Source organism: Chiloscyllium plagiosum, chromosome 8 (genome assembly GCF_004010195.1).
Source record: "Chiloscyllium plagiosum isolate BGI_BamShark_2017 chromosome 8, ASM401019v2, whole genome shotgun sequence".
Classification (NCBI taxonomy): Eukaryota; Metazoa; Chordata; class Chondrichthyes; order Orectolobiformes; family Hemiscylliidae; genus Chiloscyllium; species Chiloscyllium plagiosum.
In genome coordinates this window covers 104118662-104141283 of record NC_057717.1, presented here as the reverse complement: position 1 = coordinate 104141283, position 22622 = coordinate 104118662, and the positions used below count along the sequence as shown (strand labels likewise).

The 22622-nt window shown below is 43.8% G+C and overlaps 1 protein-coding gene across 2 annotated transcripts; it reads right to left on the bottom strand.

The window, feature by feature from the left end:
- Positions 1 to 3583: 3583 nt before the first annotated feature.
- Positions 3584 to 22543, bottom strand: LOC122552281 (dnaJ homolog subfamily B member 1-like). Of its 2 annotated transcripts, none has more exons than XM_043694977.1 (4): positions 22439 to 22543; positions 10210 to 10427; positions 5316 to 5887; positions 3584 to 4089 (listed from the first exon to the last, which is right to left on the bottom strand). In XM_043694977.1, exons 2-4 carry the CDS (start codon positions 10418 to 10420, stop codon positions 3859 to 3861), a joined length of 1014 nt encoding a protein of 337 aa, XP_043550912.1. In that variant the 5' UTR covers positions 10421 to 10427; positions 22439 to 22543; the 3' UTR covers positions 3584 to 3858. The 2 variants fall into 2 exon arrangements, with proteins under 2 accessions (XP_043550912.1, XP_043550913.1); XM_043694978.1 differs by lacking the exon at positions 22439 to 22543 and adding an exon at positions 22113 to 22308.
- Between the last annotated feature and the right edge of the window lie 79 nt (positions 22544 to 22622).

Below are 22622 nucleotides of genomic sequence, written 5' to 3'. Positions count from 1 at the left end.
TAGTTTAGTAGTGTTTTGAAAATATTTCTTTTAGCAGAATGGTTATGCTCAGCTTCTTCAAGTTTGCTGGCTGAAAGCAAGGCTGGCGTATAAACGCCGTGACCTCCATGTAAATGCGGCCCACTTGACTGGCACCACATCCACATTCATTCACTGTTTCTACCACCAACACTCAGTGTGTACCAGCTACAAGTTGCATTCCAGAAATTCTCCAAGCCTGCTTGACAGCACCTTCCAAACTCATATCTATTTCCATCTGAAGGGACAGGGGCAGCAGATACATGGGAACACCACTCCGTGCAAGTTCCCTTCCAAGCCACTTATTGTGCTGACTTGGGACAATGTCACTGTTTTTTCAGTCCCAAAATCCTGCAACTCTCTAACAGCATTGTGGGTCAACCAACAGCACATAGACTGCAACAGTTCACCACCACCTTCAACAGTAACTAAGGACAGGCAATAAACGCTGGTCAAGCCCAGCCCAGGCAGAATGGGGATTGAACCTTCCAGCTGTACAATGATCTGATCCACAATGGCTGTCCAGCAACGGAACCGACGCCGATGTTTACCTGCATGTTGTATTCTGGAACCATGCATAGTGATGGTCAAGGCTCCAATCTCTTTTCATCATCAAGAACTGCTCCTGCCACCACCCACAATCAGATTTGCAGGTTGATACTCAGCCCATTTAACTGCCCCTCCTCAAGACCTGGGGCAAGACTCAAACCTGGTACTTCTGACTCTGAGGCAGGGACATTTCCCACTTTGTCACAATACCAGCGCTTTTAAAGTGTTTGGAGTATGACTATAATCCTGCTCACCATACTGTACAAGCAATCTCAGAAAGACCAATAATACATGACATTATCAACGTTTCCTGCATATCTTGCACTAGCCTGTAGATAAAATTAATTTTTTTGTTAAAACTTTTGAGAGAGTACTTACGAAATTAAGTTTACCCCATCCAAATTCTCCCAATTACGTAAATTGGAAGTCCCCAATAGGTCATGTGTCACTTTGTAGAGACCATTTTTCTCTAACTTGCTCCTGTTCCCAAGTATCTACAGACAAAACTTAAAATCCTGACAGATTCAACTCTTGCCACTTTGAACAGGATAGCACATATCAAGCTGGTTTGTGGTCACTGGGAGTATCACTGCAATGTTATCCATCAAATTTAAAGACCAGTCCCAAGTATTGTGCTAATCCTTGATAATGCACTGTTGACCAACACTGGTACAGTCAGCAGACAGTACAGAATAAAAAGAGGCTCAAACTTTGTGATTAAAAACACAGATTAGCCTTAAATTTATAAATTGCAATGAAGTAGATCAGAGGGTTAGATTAGGATAAGTGCTTTAGAATAAATGTGCAGTTTCTCTTACACATTGGAACAAGTAAACCGTTAACTATATTCACATATACATGCCATAATCCCTTGTTCCTTGTAATGATACTGGTATATCACGGAATTGCAACAGCGCAGGAAGAGGCCACTTGGCCCATCGAATCCACACATCACCACTAAAGAGTATCCCACCCAGATCCAGCCCCTCACTCTATTCCATAATCTTCGTTTCCCATGGCTAATCCATCTAGCCTGTACATCTCTGGATTCTACAGGGCAATTTTCCATGGCCAATCCACCCAACCTGCACATAGAGAATCATAGAGATGACTTTGTATTATGGGAGGAAACCAGTGCGCTAGTCAGAAACACTGGGGATAAAGGTGCAAACACCATTCAGACAGACACTCGAAGCAGGAATCAAACCCGGTCCCTGGCACTTAACAGTGCTAACCATTGTGCTATATGAATGAATTGTCACCACTTGTGTCAGATATTTGTTTATTCACTTGTGGAACATTGGCATCACTGGCTAGCCAGCATTTATTACCTGTCCCTAGTTGCCTGAGGTGGTGATGGTGAGCTGCCTTCTTAAACTGCTGCAGTCTACCTGCTGTAGGTTGACCTACCATCCCAGGATTCTGACCCAACGACAGTGAAGGAACAGCGATATATTTCCAAGTCAAGACAATGAGTGGCTTGGAGGGGAACTTGCAGGTGGTGGTGTTCATGTATTTTCTTCATTCTAGAAGAAAGTGGTTGTGGATTTGGAAATTAAGGCGCTGTCTTAAGGATCTTGTGGATAGTATACACTACTGCTACTGACAGTCGGTGGTGGAAGCAATGGGGATATTTGTGAATGTGGTGCCAAACAAGCTGGATGCTTAGTCCTGGATGGTGTCAAGCTTCTAGAGTGTTGTTGGAGCTGCACCCATCCAGCCAAGTGGGGAGTATTACACCAAACTCTTGATTTGTGCCTTGTAGATTATGGACAGGCTTTGTGCTCTGTCAATAGTGGACAGGTGAACTTGTACACCTGAACAGTTAATCAACTTCAAGCCCAAACAGTGGAGGTTGGCAAAAGAGCTTTTGAAATGAAGTTACTTCCACTGACATTGCATTTATTATTGATACCTACAGAAGGCGACAAAGACACCATCCATTAAACTTTCTTGGTCACTCCTACAAAGAACCAAAGCTGTAGTGAGATTCTCAGTTGGATATGCAAGATCACATGGTGATACTGAAGCAGTTGACCTAGATAAATCAATCATTCTCAAACTACTTTCTCACTCCACCCTCCATCATTGTGGGACAGCTACCTCTTCCTGCAATACAGAAAGCAAGTTCTTCCCTTCATTTGAGGAAGAAAGGTAAAACACCATAGATTCATTGCATTCTAAAAAAATGACACAACATCACCATTTTCTTGTAATAGGTGAGAAGCTAGTTAATCTGCAATGAGTGCATAACTGCTTGCCCTTCTTAAACCTGTCCACCACTGGCAAAGCAGGAATGAGAAATGTGATGGAATATTCTCCATTTGCTTAGAATGGGTACAGCTCTGAAGAATCTTAAACAATCCCACTCTTTCCTTTGTGCCGACATGTACTATTTGCAACATGCATTGTAGCAATTTGTCAACACTCCTTGGACAGCACCTTCCAAACCTTTGTCCTCCAACACCTCAGAGGCAAGGACAGCAGATGCATCACCTTCAAACTGTCCCCTGGAAGTCACATTCTTTCCTGGCTTGATGGACGTTGTTCTTTTAGTAATTGGGTCAAAATACTGAAACTGTCTTCTTAATAAGCCTTATGGAAGCATGTTCACCACAATGAGTGCAGTGGTTCAGGAAAGTTGTTGGGCTCTTGTGGTATAGTGGTAAATGAGCCTACCTCTCAGCCAGGAGACCTGGATTCAAGTCCCACCTTGCTCCACAGGTGATAACAACATCTCTGAACAGGTTGATTAGGAAATATCTTCAAAAAAGATGCCTGCAAAAAGATCAAGGGCAATTAAAAATAAAACAATGTCCATCATTTTGCTTACCTGAAAGGGAAACATATTTTTGATTAAAAATGTTGGAACAGGACTAAAACAAAAAAATCAATAAGTTTGTTTGATAAAAAGAAAAATGATTTATTGTTTTAACAAAGAGTTACAGACAGTCAATATTTGAATAGAATGGCAAATACTATTAATGCTGCATATTATTTGATTACAAATGGATGTATTATTTACACTGAACAGAACATATGGGATTGAACAGTTGGTGATGCAGTCTTCTGCAGGTATAATTTGTAGACCAGTTTTCAATTATGTAAAGACTTGAATATAGATTTTTTTAAAAAAAAAAGCCCATCAAGCAACTCGCTCAACAGTAAATCTTTCAAGTTAGGGTTGTTACTTTAAGACCACAAGCTACCAGCCGTAGTCCACTAAAATACTATTTCTTTCTTTGTCTGCCCCATTCCCATAATCACTGGGCTCCAAGGTTTCTGTCACAGTTACAGTGGCAGTAGCTCCTTGAGCTTTTCCTTTGTGGCGTTTGACAGGTTTTCAGGAAATCGCACATGGAACTCGATCACCAAATCGCCGCGGCGGTCTGGTTGTTTTGGCAGTGGCAGTCCTTCGGATGCTATCCTTCTCTGCGAGCCTGGCTGAATAACATCCTTGAAAGCCATCATGTGGGTTTTCTTATCCAGTGTCGGGATAGATAACGTACAACCGCAAAGCGCCTGAAACAGCAGAAGAAACAGGGGTCCTTAGTAACGTGACACTAGCTACCCACGAGTTTTGAGAAGATTTGTAGCTCAGGTTGAGGTTTTGTATGTAGGTTTGCTCGCTGAGCTGGAAGGTTCATTTCCAGATGTTTCATTACCCTACCCTAGGTAACATCTTCAGTGGGCCTCAGGCAAAGCAATGCTGAAAATTCCTGCATTCTATTTATATGTTTTCTTTGGGTTGGTGATGTCACCACAGGAAATATCACCACCACAGGAAATGACATCACCAACCCAAAGAAAACATAAATAGAAAGCAGGAATTTTCAGCATTGCTTCGCCCGAGTCCCACTGAAGATGTTACCTAGTAGGGTAACTAAATGTCTGGAAATGAACCTTGCAGCTCAGCGAACAAACCTATATCCAAAACTAGCTACGCACCTGCCCACGCGGAGGTTTAACGGGAATAACCTCTCAACAACTTGCATTCATATATCGCCAAGCAACATACCAAGACCTGCCAGAAGCAGACAGACAAGAACTTGATACCCAATGATGTTAGGAGAGGTGACCAAAAGCTCAGAGGAGGAGAGAGTAGAAAGACAAAGTCTAGACAGGGAACTCTAGGAGTGAGAGCATGTAAGCTTCTGAAGATACAGAATGTCAAAGATTGAAAACCAATGATACTCTATAAGGTAAGAGTCAGAAGAGCGTGGAGACATTGGAAAGTGATGTAGGGCTGAAGCAGCTAACTGTTTTGTTTAGGTGGAGCAAGGCCACAGAAGGATAACAATTTTAAAAGAAAAACATGTGTTTTAAAATGTAATCCCAAAAGCACAAAGGGAGCTAATTCAGTGCATTACACAAATTTGTTCCAGAACAGCTGCTCATTCTCTACAGCCCTAAGTTTCCTTGAAATATTCACATCCTCCCTGTCAGACTGCACATTCCAGATCATAACTCACTGTACAAGAAAAAATCTTGTTTTTCTTCTATTTGTGACCTTTGCCAATTGTCTTAAACATGCCCTTTAGTTGCCATTGGCAACACTGACTCCTTACTTACCCAGTCAAAAACCTCTTCATAATTCTGAACCACATGATTAAATCACCACTCTGCTCCAAGAAAAACCAATCCAGCTTCTATCGTCTCTCCAGAGAATAGAAATCTCCCACAGGTGAGTGCTCAGACCCCCCCACTGCAACTCCACCAAAAAGTATCGATACAAAAACAGCACCTACCTCCCGGAGGCTGATCCTCACTTGGTAGATGATGTCAGACCCGTTCCGTTTGAAGACTGGATGTGGCTTGTCCTTGAGCACAAAGATGATATCGGCAGGAATATTGTTGGGAGTTTCATCGCCCTCCTTGGGGAAGGTGATCTTTGTCCCTTCCTTCCAGCCTTTCTTGATTTCAATGGTGAGGATGGTGTCCTCCTGCCGGGACGTGTGCCGGTCAGGGTTCAGCCGCTTCCGCCGGATCTTCATCTTCTTGGTGCAGCCGGTGAGGATCTCCTCCAGGGAAACCTTCAGATCATGCATGACAGGAGGGTCCTGCTTCTTAGCAGTGCCCCGCGTTCGGTGAAAGCCAGACATGCCGCCCATGTTCCCCATGCCACCCATGCCGAAGCCACTGAAAGAGCTCAGCGGATCATCGTCAATCTCCATGTCTTCTTCGCCATTTCTCTGTCCAAAGAAAATGTCGAATGGGTTCCTTCCGCCAAAGAATTCAGCAAACACAGCATGGGGGTCCCCGTGGAATGTGTACTGGAAGTTGGTGCCATTGGGACCTGCAGCTCCACCACCCTTAAGCCCTAAAGCAGACGGGGGAGGGAGTCGGAGGAAAAACAGATACAAGTTTTTGAAAATGCCGAAAAATCAGCAGATAGATTGAGAATATCACTATCAAGATGATGAACTGACTGAACCCAGAGGTGGCAGGGACAAGGAGAAACTGCAAACCAGTTAAAAATTGTTATAAACTGGCTGTTGGTGTCCACTAATCATTGCCCAGAGAAACAACCTTACTCATTAATAACCACTAAACAAAGGGGACTGTCCACAAGCATTTTATGGGAAGTGACTACTGACACTAATCAGAAGGAGATTAAGTTTGAGCAACTAAAATGTGGATGAGAGTTTTAGCAGCAGATATGGTGGGAGACAGGGCAGAGATTGGCAATATTGCTGATAAGACAGAATATACGGTTGGAAGCTCTCCATGGAGTCAAATTGGATATCAAACATCCTGATTCAACTGCAAGGCAATGGTTAGAGAGAAACAGGGGGATAGAGTCCATAGCTAGGGAACAGAGAATAGCTTTAATGATTTCTCTCTGCATTTAATAAAATTCAACAAAACAAACAATTTGTGCACTGGCATAGACACTAGACTATAAAAGACAGGTGTCACATGTGTTCATCTTCATGGCTCATCCTCTGGAAACCCCCGATCAAGTTAAAGTTTAACACTTCTACTTGATCCACTTGCCTCCAGTTACTGAGCACCTAAACTCACCACTTATACACAATCATCTGGAAAGCATTACGGAAAGCTCCTTCTCAGATCTCAAACCCACACTTTCAAATTTAGCAACCTAGGAGTGAAACTTTAGGGAGAAGAGGATGTGCTGAAGGATCTGAAGAGTGGCTTAGAGGTCCTCCTGTCTGGATGGTGTTATCTACATCATGTTCACACCAGGCTCACCTTCTATGACAACAGTTAAATAAGGTAACTATCAGTGTTGAATACAGCCTATGATCAAGATAAATTTCAAGTGGTAAAGATACAGTATAGCTCAGATACTTGTCAGTCAGTTTAATATGTACTAAAAGATTTCAGTATATTTGCCTCTTGTTTTGCTGAGGAGATCCATCCAAATTTAGCGCCACAGGCAACACCAATCAGATACTTATTCTCCATGGTCACCCTCACCAATGTTGGTGAGCTCTTGCACCAAGTGGTACTGCCAGCACAGGTGCGCCAAATGTCCAGTATAGCTCAAATTAGAACCAGCATGTTCAGGGATGATGTTGGGACTTCCTCACCCAAAGGATCCTGAAAATCTGGAATTCCCTCTCCCTGCAATATACTGGGGAAAGCAGAGGTGGCCACTGGGAAAAAAAAGTTAGTTCAGGGAACATAGGCATTGCTGCCAGGACCAGCCTTTATTGTTCATCCCTATATTGAGTTGGAGAAGATGGTGCTGAGACCACTGTCCATTGGTGCAGCACTGTTAGAGAAGCAGTTTTAGCATTCTGATCCAGGAACAGTGAAGAAATAGTGATGCATTTACAGTCAGGATGGCGAGTGGCTTGGAGGGGCAAGCTGCAGGGGATGGTGTTCCTACATATTAGGAGAGTTAACCACAAGTTTTGTCCATGTCAGCCTATCTCTCAATGCGCATTCTTTTCATTGTAGAGGGCGTCATCCTAGAGAGTAGAAGTCTTGGGTTGAAAGATGCTAAGGCACCAGGGCAAGTTAATGCAGTGCAACTTAATCGAAAAGATTTCATATCCGAGTACACATCTTTGTTAGGAACATGAAACCAAGACAGTTAAAAATAATGTCAAGATGCAGATCAACCATGATCTAACTCAATGCCAAAGCAGGCTTCAGGGGCTGACTGGTCACTTCTTCTCCCCCCCCAACCGAATGCTCCTTAGCAGCATCTATTAACAGAACTCTTGTATCATTGTGAGGGAGGATGCAGTGAACAGTTTCCCCCAATTACTCCGTAGGTTCACGTGATCTGACCTGTCGCTGGAAAAATAGGCTGCTTCAGATGAAACATTACTTGTCTTCCTGCAAAGAAAGCTATGATTACAATTAGTACTGTGGCAGGGAGGTATTCACATATTCAGCTGATGTACGCTCCATCTGTCCCTGAAACAAGGAATTCAATTTGTTTGTGTTTCCAATTGCTGACCAGCAGTGGTCTTATTCAGTCAACAGCATCCAACAATGAAAAGGAAGCTCACAGTGAAAGGCTGATGTGGACAAAGCACGTGGTTAACTCTCCTCAGTCGGATGGGTATCGCAACGCAAGGCAAGTGCTGGAAGGACAGCAGGAACGATGATAGTTCAATTTTGGGTCAGTGCTGAGTTAGCTGATTACAGGCAGTGCAACGTTTATGGGCTCTGCTATTAGTTACAGCTATTCTGTTGCGGAGAAAAGGGTAAAAAAACAAAATTGCATTTAGAGAGAGCCTTTTACACTCGGAGCGGTTTGAATGGCTCTGCATCCAGTGAAATACTCTTGAATTGGAGCTCAACGCACAAGCGCAGAAAGATTGTAGAGCTGGAGGAAAACAGAAATACAGTGAAGGATAAGATAATTGCGGGATGATGATTTAAACATTGATAAATTATTGGGATAGGAACCAACGTAGGTCGGCAAGCACAGGGCAATGATGCTCAGGACTTTCGACATGATAGTGAGAAATTTTCACTCAAGTCTTCTCATCCTGAGCAAGTGTAGCTCAGTTCTTCCATTAGAATATTTATGCTGTTAAATCTGATTAGTAGCCTGCTTTTATCAGAGTGAATGCTTTGCCATGGAATACTGCTGAGAGTTGAAAGCTGCATCTGCCCACTGACCCAGAGGATTTTGATGTTTTTGCCACCTGGCTTGCATATTAATTATGTTCTGCAGTGAATCACTTACATTCAGGTAGCTCTATGCACATGCAACATCCAAAACCTAAAGTAGCAATTAAAGGCACCATACAAAGGCTTTCACCTCTATTTTGAGTTGGAGAGATGCTGGGTGCAATTCTGAACCTTATTAAAAACATACACCCATTCTGTATTTTGATAACCACAGCAAAAAGTTCAAGGTGAAAATGCCTACAGACCAGCCCTGCCCTGTTACCAGTGCAATGCAACTGATGCCAACAGTTTTATAGAACAGTACAGACCCTTCAGTCCTTGATGTTGTGCCGACCTTTTATCCTACTCTAAGATCAAACTAACATACATACATTCATTTTACTATCATCCATGTGCCTAGCAAAGAATCGCTTAAATGTCTAATGTATCTGACTCCACTACCACTGCTGGCAATGCATTCCATGCACCCACCACTCTCTCTGTAAGAACTGACCTCTGACATCTCCCCTAAACCTTCCTCCAATCACCTTAAAATTATGCCCCCTTGTGATAGCCATTTCCGCCTGGGAAAAAGTCTCTGGCTATGCCTCTCATCATCTTGTAAACTTCTGTCAAGTCAAGCCTCATCCTTCTTCGCTCCAATGAGAAAAGCCCTAGTCTCCTCAACCTTTCTTCATAAGACAGCCCTCCAGTCCAGGCAGCATTCCTCAATGGCTCACTCACAATATCCCAAAGCAATCATCTACCTTCCCTTGTTGTAGTATCTGGATGACTTCTCTTGTTACGTCTACAATACAGTCAGTTTAGATTACTTACAGTGTGGAAACAGGCCCTTCGGCCCAACAAGTCCCCACCGAAGCGCAACCCACCCAGACCCATTCCCCTACATTTACCCCTTCACCTAACACTACGGACAATTTAGCCTAATGTGAGGCTGCATTCTGGTGCAACCCTGCATTATAGAAAAAATCGTGCTTTAGAAATAGTGCTTAAAGTGCTGACGATGTAATTGCATGACAGCTAGCAGATGTTTTAAAAGTTTGCACTTTAGTCCCCAGTTTGTCAATTGCGTTACAGCAAATTCTCATTGCAGAAACACACATGACAGCAGAACAGCCTGTGTTCCACCCATTCCAAAAGCTGTCCACTCTGATGGAGAGAACAACTCTACCAACAAAGTTGTAGATTCAAATCTTAATTTTCAAGTGAAGGACAACAATTGGAAAATGTTCAACATGGATAGATTTCCAGACATCAAGGGATATGGAGATTGTGCAGGAAAATGGAATGGAGGCAGATAAGAAGGTTGAATGGCAGAGCATATTGAAGGGGCTCAATGGCCTTCTCCTGCTCCCAAGAGCTATCTTTGCCACTTTAATCAGATTCCTGAACATCAGGTGATGTGAAACACAATTACTTCTTTTCAAACTTGTTTGTTGTGATACAACTAAAGTCCAAAAAGTACATGAGTCAGACTACACCACCTGAACAGGAGTGTGCCAGGTCAGATTAAACATCCCTTACCTTCCTCGCCATATTGATCGTAGATTTCTCGTTTCTTGGGATCACTCAGGACATCATAAGCCTCAGCAATCTCCTTGAACTTCTCCTCTGCATCTGGAGATTTGTTCTTGTCAGGATGGTACTTAAGGGCTAGCTTCCTGTATGCCTTCTTGATATCTTCCTCTGCTGTTCCTTTATTAATGCCCAGGATTTTATAATAATCCTTCCCCATCTTCTACCTACAGAAGTGGAAAGGTAATATATTAGGTCAGCATTCCAACGCCATCTCAGTACCACAGGAACACTATTCCCTCTCCATTTCCCTGCTCCACCAGTGCAGTCAAATAGTTCCAACAGTCACCCACTGCACTTGACCAGTGAGAGAGCAAGTGGTTTCGGCAGATGTCACTGTGGCTCAGGCCTTGCATTCAGGCCCTGCTCCGGAGAGCTCAGCTCAATTTATTTGGCATTTCATGCAGTACAGGAGGCCCCTTTTACCTGCGAGGCCATATGTGAAAGATCCCAAGAATTATTCCTCAGCCAGCATAAGCAATTTTCTGGTCATTATCACATTGCTGTTTGTGGGAGTTTGATGTGCATAAACTGGCTGCTGTGTTTCCTGCATTACAACAAGGTAGCAGGGAACACCTTGTGGCCGTGTACAGCACAACAGAAACAAAAGATTCTCTTACATGATGAACTAAGGCATCAGCAAAGGGTCAGGACAAGAAAAGGTGTCTCAAACCTACAAAATCCTGAGGTCACTCCACATGGATTTTGAAAGGATGTTTCTCCTTGTGGGAGAGAACAAGGGGACACAGCTTACCTAATGTGAAAGATTGTTCTGTTACCCTGCAAAGAATGCAAAAAAGATGTACAAGGATGTTACCAAGACTGGAAGGCTCGAGGTGCAAGGATAGACTGGGATTATTTTCTCCCCCCCTGGAGTGTAGGAGGCTGAGGTTTATAAAATCATGAGGGGTAAAAATAAGGTGAATAGCCAAGGTCTTTTCCCCAGGGTTGGGGAGTCCAAACGTAGACGGTTTAAGGTAGAGGGTAAAAATTTAAAAGGGATCAGAAGGGCAATGTATCAGAGGGTGGTGCATATATGGAACGAGCTGCCAGAGGAAGTGGTATATGCAGGTACAGACACAACATTTAAAAGGCATCTGGATTGGTACAGGAATAGGAAGGATTGAGGGGGATATGGGCCAAATGGGACTAGTTCAGTTTCGGAAGTCTGGTCAGCATGGGTGAGTTGGGCCGAAGGGTCTGTTTCCATGCTGTATGTCTCTATGGTCTCAGAGTGACGAGCACTTTCAGTTCAGATTTATAATCGTCCTTAAATGGATACAGGATGTTTGTTGACTTATAAACCTCTTGTACCCTTTCCACTATTGGTTGCACATGTCGTAACATCTTGAGGCTTATTGTTTTTTGGAAAGATCCTTAGTCAGTGCCAAGTATTTGCCATGTGATATTGTGAAGATTTCTGTATCAGGGAGATTCTATGAAGTTGACAACTATGGAATTAAATACTGGCACGGACATAAATCCTTGTACGCCCCTCGGGCTGTTCCAAGGAAAGGACCACATCCATTAAATTAACCTTGAATTGAAGCCAGCATTTTGTAAGCTAACTCAAATCCGCCAACAGAACGGGATTCAATGTCCAACTTAATCCAAATTATCTTTGGATGGTTGAGGGACTTCTTTGGTTATTTCACCTGGGCTGGTAGATAAAGCCCTGGTTACACCATAAGAAACCCCTCTGGTAATGCAGCATCAACGCCCACCCCCCAAACTATGGCACTGAATGTGTATCGGAACAGACACCTTTCACACTCAACAGGTAAAGATATTTACTGAACCAAGTTATTGACCAGCACAAGCAATTTTTTTTTATTCAACCTGTTCAGACAGGTTATGACACTCCTCTAGAGCAGATGGAAGGTGAACATAGACCTCCTGGCCCAGAGGTAGGGACAATGCCACAAAAGCCCCACACTTAATTTCCAAGATGGCGGCAGCGTGCAGGCTCCTGCCTGGAATTCAGCTGCTCCATCTGCTTTTACTTTCATTTCTTCTTTCAGAGTTTTGTTTTCTCCTTTAACCTACTTACCTTCTGTGGGGAGATCAGCAACGTCAAGGTGTCCAGCGCAGGGGAGATCAAACCGTGGTAGGGAGTGCGTACCCAGCATGGCTAAGCACTTGAGGACTGGAGTATTGAACTTAGATTCTTTATTTTTCTACTTTGTACCTTGGTACCTTTATATCTATGTACTTAATATAGCATAAAGAATGGCAACATAGTACACTTTTCAATGCACTCCTATAGTTGTACACATGACCTAATTCTAAAGTGATTATAGATTACTTGCAACTGTTCACTAGAAGCTAAGCAGCAACCAGCTTGAGACTTCAATAAAAAGAGACCCACAAGGATCAGTTAGCAGCTCATTTGCATTTAATTAAGAACCAAGTGCGATCCTAGATGTTGGTCTCACTATATTTGAACAGGTTTATATTTCTGAGCATAAGGATTTTTAATTGCAGTGGTAGTGTCCCTGTCTGTAGGCCAGATGACCCAAGTTCAATTCCCACCTGCTGCAGAGGTACGTAACAGGTCTGAACAAGTCCATTACGGTGCTGGTTATTAAATGGAACTGAGAATGCTGTTGTTCTCATCAGGCAGAAACAGCTGTACTATCAATTTCCAGACTGCAATGTGAAAGTGATTTACCTGCACAAGAGGAAATTTCTAGAATGACCCAAGGAAGCAAGACTTGTGGCCAGGTAAGATAGCGTTCCATATGAATAAATACAACAAATAAATAAGTAAATAAATAAATACAATATTTTGCCCGAAACATCGATTTCCCTGCTCCTCGGATGCTGCCTGACCTGCTGTGCTTTTCCAGCACCACTCTAATCTTGACTGATCTCCAGCATCTGTAGTCCTCACTTTCACATAATTCTGGAAGAGTCTGAGGGAGATATTTTCACTTGCTTGGGGAGACCAAAGTTAGGAATTACAAATAAGGAGTCAGTCACTAATGAATCCAAGAGGGAATTCAGTAGAAACTTTGGGTAAGAAAGTGAAACTTGCTAATGCAGGGAATGGATGAGGTGGAAAATGGACACATGCAACAGCAGCCAGGCTAGTTACACACCAAGGGGAAAAATCTGCTAATGTGGGGGAAGATTGAGCTGGGTGGAATGGGTGTGAACGAAACTCATCACAGGAACTGATCTTCCCACAGTTTAGCAACACTGAGGCAAGCAGATGCGGTCACCAGTTTGACTCCTGGACTATGCTGAGTAACATACCAACATACAGATAAGGGGCAGATGGAGAGTGTCCAACCACTCCTTGAGCTCTCTCTGCCATTCAATAAGATCATGGCTGATGTGACTGCAGCCTCTCAACTCCACATTCGTGTTTATCCTCAATACTCAAACTCTCTGGTCAATCCAGTACCTATTTACCTAGTCTTAAAAACATACATGGCCCTGGCTTCCACCAACCTTTGGGGGGAGTTCCAACAAAGAGAATAAATATTTTTGGGAGATTCCTTATCCATCTCTTAGCTTCTTTCCAACTGCAGATGTGTTCAGTCACAAATTCCCACCAGTTTCCCTGTTAGATACTTTCAATCAACCTGTTCAGATGTGTTATGCACAAGGACAATTTGAACTAAGGCCTTCTGGTCCAAGCTAGAGGAATTACCATCACACAGAAAGACCTCTACCTCTGCCATCACCAGCCTCCCCCACTCACCCACCAAAGTTTCTTGCTAATCCCAACAATTTACCTGTTATTGCCATTTACTTCTTAGAATCCCTACTGTGGAAGCAAGCCATTCAGCCCATTGAGTCCACACTGCCCTCCAAAGAGCATCCCACCCCATCCCTGTAACCTTGCGTTTCCCATGGCCAATCCACCCAGTTTGCACAACCCTAGACGCTATGGGCAATTTAGGATGTTCAATCCACCTAACCTGCATGTCTTTGGACTGTGACAGGAAACCAGAGCACCCAGAGAAAACACATGTACAGACATGTGGAGAATGTGCAAATACCACACAGTCGCCTAAGGCTGGAATCAAACATGGGTCCCTGGCGTTGTGAGTCAGCAAATACTAACCACTGAGCTGGTGTACAGTCCTTTCAAAATTAAATTTGAAATATCAAGTTAGAATGAGAAAAGACCATGTCTTCCTGCACTTTCCTCTTCAATAAGCCCGATCAACTCTTTTGAAGAGGAATTCAATAAGAGCGTGACTTGCCTTTTGAAATCATTGCACACAGTCACAAAGGGGCATGAATAGTGATGGTGCTTGGTGATGCCTATCCCTCACTGATGATGCACTGCAGCCCCACACCCTGACCTACATGGTCTGCAAAATGATAGGAAAATAAAAGCCACTGGGCAGAAACCATTGGATCTGAAGTTCAGTCTTGTTTCATGTTCAGGCAACACCTTATTACAAATTACAAAACTCTGTATTGCACAATCCTCAAAAATCAGCAGTCAAATTAACAATCTGAAATTCAGGTCACATTGGGAGTTATGGAAACCTTCCAATAAACGTATAGATTCTTTTAAACTATCATTAAATATATTCATTTAGATTTTTCAAAAAAGGCCTTTTTGGGGCATGGGGGGGGGTGGTGGTGCTTAACATTTCTATTGAACTGGGGAAAATAATTCAGACTGCAATTTGTGATCACGTCCTGCACTAATTTCTTAGGGATGGACGGGCAATAATACCCACATCCTGTGAAAGAATATTTAAATATGGACAGAGGAATTCTCAATAAGGCGAGCTGTTAGCAGTGTGTTAAGAAATGAATAGTAAGTCAATTAATAGGAACAGGTAATGTGGCAGGACATGAAGGGTTTTTATTCCCAAATCATATTTGAATGGATTGCCTGGGTATGACATAGGAGGAGAACAGAATCCCCCACTGTGTGGAAACACACCATTCAGTCCACTGAGGCCACACTGACCCTACGTACATCCTGCCCAGACCATTATTCCTGATGAAGGGCTTTTGCCCGAAACGTCGATTTCGAAGCTCCTTGAATGCTGCCTGAACTGCTGTGCTCTTCCAGCACCACTAATCCAGAATCTGGTTTCCAGCATCTGCAGTCGTTGTTTTTACCTGCCCAGACCTACCCCCTACCCGACCCCGTAACCTTACATTTCTCGTGGCTAATCCACCTAACCTGCACATCCCTGGACACTAAGGGCAATTTAGCATGGCCCATCCACCTTAACCTGCACATCTTTGGATTGTGGAAGGAAACTGGAGCACCCATCAGAAACAGGGCGAATGTGTAATCTCCACACAGACAGCTGCCTGAAGGTGGAATTGTATCCAGGTGCCTGGCGCTTTGAGACCGCAGTGCAAGCCACTGAGCCACTGTACCATCCTCAATTCAAAACTGAATGGTGGGGGTGTGGGGTTTGTACAGACAGAATCAGTGTGCATGGGATTTATTCGCCTAGGGTGTGTGCTAACACTTCAGAAAATCCCATGTTGAAGATTGGTTTGGATAAGTGACAGGAGATAAACTGAAATGTTTAGAAAGGCGAGTGTTCCCAGGCCCAAGAAAGCCTCTTTGGGATGGATAGCCTGAGTCCATGTGGCAATTTTTGTACTTGATACTGTTTTTTTTTTAGGGGTCAAAGGTTAGTTAGTGTGTGGAAAACTAAAATGACCTTGCGTAATATCAGATTTTTACAACAGTCCTTGGGTTTGTAGTCCAAAGGATATTTAACTATCTGGCATTTAAAGCAATTTCACATCTGAATCTCACTTATGGCGCAGGGCTCCCATGGAATTCGGTTCTGCCTGGGGAGTTCAGGAATTAACATTTGGATTCTCCTCATTAATTTCACTTTTCTAAAAAGCAGAGGGGTGAAAAATCAAATTATCTACACAAGTTAAGACCAAATCAGAAAATCTGAAGTCAATAGTTTTGTGGACAACCTCTTGGTAATGTCAATATTTGATGACTTTTTAAAAAATGTGCTTCTGCTCTTAATCAAGTTTGAGCAACGATGGCACTTTTCCTTCCTTTGTGTAGTCTGACCGCCTTCCAGAGGCATTGGGTGGGGTGTGCCTACATTTGCAGGAAACACCCACATGAATATTTGGTAACCATCCCCAAATATATTATTGAATTGAATTGAATTTATTGTCAAGTGTACCAAGGCACAGTGAAAAGTGAGCGATACAGGCAGATCAGTTATGTAGCATAGATAAATAAATAATAGGTAAACAGCAGCAAAAACCAAAACATAGCTACAGGTGAATGCTAAGAGTTTGAGAGTCCATTCAGTATTCTAACAACAGGAGGGTAGAAACTGTTTTGAAACATGCGTGTGCATGCGCTCATGTGTGCGCACGTGTTCAGGCTTCTGTACCTTCTCCCCAAGATAGATCTACCAGCACAAAATATAAAACTCAAACGTGGCATACTGAATACAGGCACCACTCAAACCACCAATTCAATGTCTCTCTGAAGCCAGAATCAACATCTTAAATAATCAAGATGGCATTATATGCCATTATCACTAGTAGAAAGCATTTATATCATTTAACCATCCACTAGGTCTTGCTATATATAAAAAAAAAGACAGTTCTGTTTGGGGCTCCATTATACAAGGTCACTGCTTATTTCACATTGCAGGAGACACCCACCCATGAAAGAAATAGTTCAAACATGACAGCAAAGGGAATTAATTCACTGTAATTTTACAAGCATCAACTTTCTCCCTTTACCTTCAAAAAGGGATTGCCATTTTAATATTTACAACATGTCAAACCAGCAGCCACTGGGTGAAACACTTGAAGCTCTACACCATCCAGGACAAAGCAACCCACTTGATCATACAATCCACTATTTTCAATACCAACACACACATACTGCAATGTGTACAATTTACAAGATACATTGCAGCAACTCACCAACTCCTTCAACAGTTCCCCCTCAAACCAATATGTTATGTCACCTCGAAGATGAAGGGCAGCAAACACGGGAAGCCCATCACCTTCCATTTCCCTTGCAAGCCATACACCATTCAGACCTGGACATCACCGTTTCTTCGCAGATAAATGACTCGCAACTCACCACCCACTGCTCAAGGATAATAAGAAATACAGTAAGTGCTGTCTTTGTTAGTCACACTCATCTTGTGAATGAACAAGGAAAAACCTGGCCTCGCCAGTGTGACCTTAGACACTGAAAATAGGAGTAGGCTACTCAACCCTTGGAACCCACTCCACCATTCAATATCATGGTTGAGAATCCAATTCAGTACCTGTTCCCACTTTCTCTCCGTATCCTACATTTACTTAAGCCTGATAATCTCAAATTTTGGTAATCTGATAATCCTAGTTTCCTCTGGACCTCCATCAGCAACAGTACTTTCAGATGCCCAAGCCCTAAACACTGGGGGAATTTTCTCCCTAACCCTCTCTGTCTCTTCAAGATGCTTATTAACACCTATCTCTGTCATCAAACATTTGGTCACCTGTCCTAGTATATCTCCTGTGCAACTGTGTGTCAAACCTCATCTGATCCTGCTTATGTGGAGGACCTTGGGTTTTGTTTTTAAAACTATGCAAAAAGGTGCTATCTAAATACAAGTTGCGAGTTAAGCATCAGGAGGAAGCAAAAATAGATACGTTCAATAAGGAAATGGGGTTCACTGCCAATAGATAAAAATATTCAAATACAGTCTAACTGCAGAGCGACAGCCTCACCCTTCCAATTATACAAGATTGGAAAGGAAAGCGAAGATGAGAGAACGGACTAGTCAGCTCATCGACTTTCAGTTACTATCCGAACTCATTGTCGTATATACAATACTTCCCTTTCTACCATTACAAATAATTCAACCTCTCCAATTAAGCAAAACATTCAAGAAGTTTACTCAGACTCCTAGATGTTTCTACCACAGTAAGAGTCTGTATGGCCCATTGTTTCCACACAACTCAAATGACCTGATTGCATTAATCCCAGTTTCTGGTTCTTGGCCCATTGCTCTGGAGGCTATGGCAATGCAATTGTATATCTAAATACTGCTTCAATGTCATGGTGAGTTTCTGACCCAACCAACCTTTTCCAGGAATGAGTTCCAAACTCCCACCGCCCTCAGCAAAAAATATTCCCCTCTTAGCCTTTGACCTTAAATTCAAGTTCCTCTGGTAATTGATACCCTCTACCAACAGGAAAAATATCTTCCTATGCACCCTAATGGCACGCCTCATAACCTAATACAGTACATTTCTACTTGCCCCTGACAGCCCCAGATCATCCAATCTTTGCTTATAGCTCAGACCTTCCTGTCCAGGCATCATCCTGGTAAATCTCCTCTGCATCCTCTCTAGAGCAAATCACATTGTCCCAATAATGTTCTAATCAGAATGTTTTGGAGGTGCCTGTGTTGGACAGGGGTGTACAAAGTTAAAAAAAATCACAACACCAGGTTATAGTCCAACAGGTTTAATTGGGAGCACTAGCTTTCAGAGCACTCCGAAAGCTAGTGCTTCCAATTAAACCTGATCAGAACAGCACACATTACTCCAATTGTAGCCTACCCAGTGTTTTATACATAGTCTCCTTGCTCATGCATTCTATGCCTTAGCTAATAAGGGCAAGTATCCTATATAACTTCTTAACCAACTTACCTACCTACCCCATCACCTTCATGGATCTGTGAACATGCATGCCAGGGTCCTTCTGATCTTTAATACTTCCCGCATGCTACGATTTACAAGATTGGACAACTGGGCAGCACGGTGGCTCAGTAGTTAGCACTGCTGCCTCACAGCACCAGGGTCCCAGGTTCGATTCCAGCCTTGGGTGATTGTCTGTGTGGAGTTTGCACGCTCTCCCTGTGTCTGCGTGGGTTTCCTCCGGCTGCTCAGGTTTCCTCCCACAGTCCAAAGATGTGCAGGTTAGGTGAATTGGTCATGCTAAATTGCCCGTAGCGTTAGGTGCATTAGTCAGAGGGAAATGGGTTTGGGGGAGTTACTCTTCGGGTCAGTGTGGACTTGTTGGGCCGAAGGGCCTGTTTCCACACTGTAGGGAATCTAATCTAATCATAACCCCTTGCCTTGCTAGCCATCCCCAAGTGTATTTTCTGTGCTGTATCCCATTTGCCACTACTTTGCCCACCTGAGCAGTTCACAGATGTCTTCCTGCCATTTATGGCCATCTTCCTCGCTATTTACAGCCTGAATTTTGATCATTCTCCCTATATTTAAGTCCAAATCATTAATGCACACCATGAACAGCAAGGAGCCCCACTGGAAACAGACCACCAGCTACAGAAACATCCCTCTACCTTCCACCTCCTAGCTAATGTTCCACTTGGTCATGGATCCCATTAGCTCTTTACTGTCTGGACCAGATACCTCGAACATCGCTGTGTCAAAATTCCTTCTGTATTTCTGCTTCAAGTTCACATCACGTGGTTCAACACGTCACTTTGCAACTGTCTTTCAAACAAACCCACAGAGCTAAAAAACAAACCAACATTTTGAAAATAAATCAGGGGTGGTTCTCTCCAGTGCCGTAGCCAATAACTTTCCTTCGACCAACTTTGATACTATAAAAACAGCAGAGTTTGGTCCTTACCATAGTTATGCTGGGCATGCATGGTGCGAGATAAATAACTTTTTCCTTGCCCACCACCCATTAGCAGTTCAGGTTTTTGATCCAAACCTGCTAGTGTTGCCACTGACATTGCCATGGAACTGAACAGCACAGAAACAGGCCATTCAATCCAACTCGTCCATGCTGACCAGGTATTCTAAATTAATCTAGTCCCATTTGCCAGCACTTGGCCCATATCCCTCCTATCCATATACCCATCCAGATGCCTTTTAAATGTTGTCATTGTACCAGCCTCCATCACTTCCTCTGGCAGCTCATTTCATACACGTACCACCCTCTGTGAAAAAATTGCCCTTCAGGTCCCTTTTCAATTTTTCCCCTCTCACCTTAAGCCTATGCCCCTCTAGTTTTGGACTTCCCTTCCCTGGGGAAAAGACCTTGACTATTCACCCTCTCCATCCATGCCCTTCAACGTTTTATAAACTGTGTCCTTCACTACACAAGGATCAATGAACCTTCTCAACCTCCCCATGGCCATTCACACACCTCCACAAGACCCAGACTCTGGTAAAAACAATGACTGCAGATGCTGGAAACCAGATTCTGGATTAGTGGTGCTGGAAGAGCACAGCAGTTCAGGCAGCATCCGAGGACAGGCATCCTGTCCTCGGATTTTGCCTGTCCTCGGATGCTGCCTGAATTGCTGTGCTCTTCCAGCACCACTAATCCAAGACCCAGACTCTGGTCTAGTTCACCCTTCTATCTCTCCTTTCACAAGTCAACAGCATCCCCACAGTTTCTACTTCATTCAGATCTGATGACATTACAGGAAACCTCGAGTTGTTGCTAATAACAGATACACAACTACAATGGGAGAGACAGAGTCAAAGTCATACAGCACAGAAACAGGCACAGAGGTCCTCTGGACCGAGCTTAGGAGGCCCTTTGCAATCCAAAGAGTTCAGAAAAGATGAACAAGGATGTTGCCAAGGTTGACGGCTTTGAGCTATAGGGAGAGGCTAAATAGGCTGGGGCTATTTTCCCTGGAGCGTCGGAAACTGATGGGTGACCTTATAGAGGTTTATAAAATCATGAGGGGCATGGATAGGGTAAATAGATAAGGTGTTTTTCCTGGCAGGGGGAAAGAGTCCAGAATTAGAGGGCATAGGTTTAATGATGAGGGGGAAAAAAAAACTTAGATGGGACCTAAGGGGCAACTTTTTCACAGAGGGTGGAGCGTTTATGTAATGAGCTGCCAGAGGAAGTGACAGAGGCTGGTACAATTACAAATTTAAAAGGCATCTGGATGGGTACATGAATAGAAAGGGTTTAGAGGGATATGGGCCAAGTGCTGGCAAATGGGACTAAATGAATTTAGAATATCTGGTCAGCGTGGATGGAGTTGGACCAAAGGGGCTGTTTCCATGCTGTACATCTGAGTCCTTTATCAATGGGGTTGCAGAGAACACTGGGTCAAATAGAGACAGGAGGGAAAAGAAGCAAAACCACAATAGTTTGACCTTTCAACATCACCCCTACCTCAAAAAAAAACAAAATCAGAAGCTAAGAAACTCAATGCATGGAGATCCAACCAAGTGCTGACCTAGGTTCACTAGCAAACTGGTGTCATTACCCATTTCAGTTCACTTCAGCAGGACTCAAACACCAAGTCTGTTGTCTCTCCTCAGATGCTGGAGGAGAAAGTGAGGTCTGCAGATGCTGGAGATCAGAGCTGAAAATGTGTTGCTGGAAAAGCACAGGTCAGGCAGCATCCAGGGAACAGGAGAATCGACGTTTCGGGCATAAGCCCTTCTTCAGGAAGGTTCCTGAAGAAGGGCTTATGCCCGAAACGTCGATTCTCCTGTTCCCTGGATGCTGCCTGACCTGCTGCGCTTTTCCAGCAACACATTTTCAGCTCTCCTCAGATGCTGCCAGACCCACTGGAGTCCCTCCAGCAATTTCTCTTTCCGGCTCTGATCCCTATGTTAGCTTGGGATCCAGATCTGACAGCTGATCAGTCATTGTCAAGTTGCTCTGCACCTTAGCAGGAGAAGGAATTTTGTTGTTGGTGGAGGGGGTGGGGTTTGTAAAGACCCCTTAATTCAGGTTTACTGCCAGAATGGGCTACATCCATATATTAAAAAAACCCAACTTAACCCCAATTTATTACAGGGGGGTGGTGGAGACAGAGAGACACAGACAGACAGAGAGACACACATATGTAGAGAGATAGACACACAGAGACAATTAGTTTTTTTAACCCTTTGCATGATTATATAGAAGGTACCTTAGACTCGAGGGCCTGTTCTTCTTTTGGAAAGTGACCAGGATGGGGAGAGAGTGTCGTCTCCATCCCACAGGGCTGTCACAACGTAAGGTATTCCGCCAGATAACTGGCACAAATCCCTCCCCAACAGCAGTGCCCCCTCAAACCCAGCGCCTAAGCCCGCACCTCCCAGCGAGGGGGAAACAATGTATCCGGGCGCCTGGCTCCGGGACAGAAAAGGATACATTCGCTCATCCATCCACCCGCCCGCCCAATGTATCCACTTGGGGGGGAACTCCCCTCGGCCTGGATACAATCGGATACCCAGCGACCAGAGGCACACTCACCCAAGGCCCACCGCTCTCGCCGTCTCTCCGCAACACTTTCAACAAAATTGCTCGAACTTTCAGGAACATTCCATGCCTCGTCACTTCCCTTCCCCTCCTCAAGCCCCACCCCGTGGGCGGGGCTACTCTCCCATCCTCCCCGCCCCCTCACAGACACAGCGTCACATCACATTCATTCATTCAT

Coding starts and splice junctions, on each gene's coding strand:
- LOC122552281 (XM_043694977.1), bottom strand. CDS start 10,420: ATGGGGAAGGATTATTATAAAATCCTGGGCATTAATAAAGGAACAGCA. Junction 5,888..10,209: donor CGATCAATATGGCGAGGAAG/GTAAGGGATGTT, acceptor CGTCTGCTTTAG/GGCTTAAGGGTGGTGGAGCT. Junction 4,090..5,315: donor TGAGGATCAGCCTCCGGGAG/GTAGGTGCTGTT, acceptor CTGCTGTTTCAG/GCGCTTTGCGGTTGTACGTT.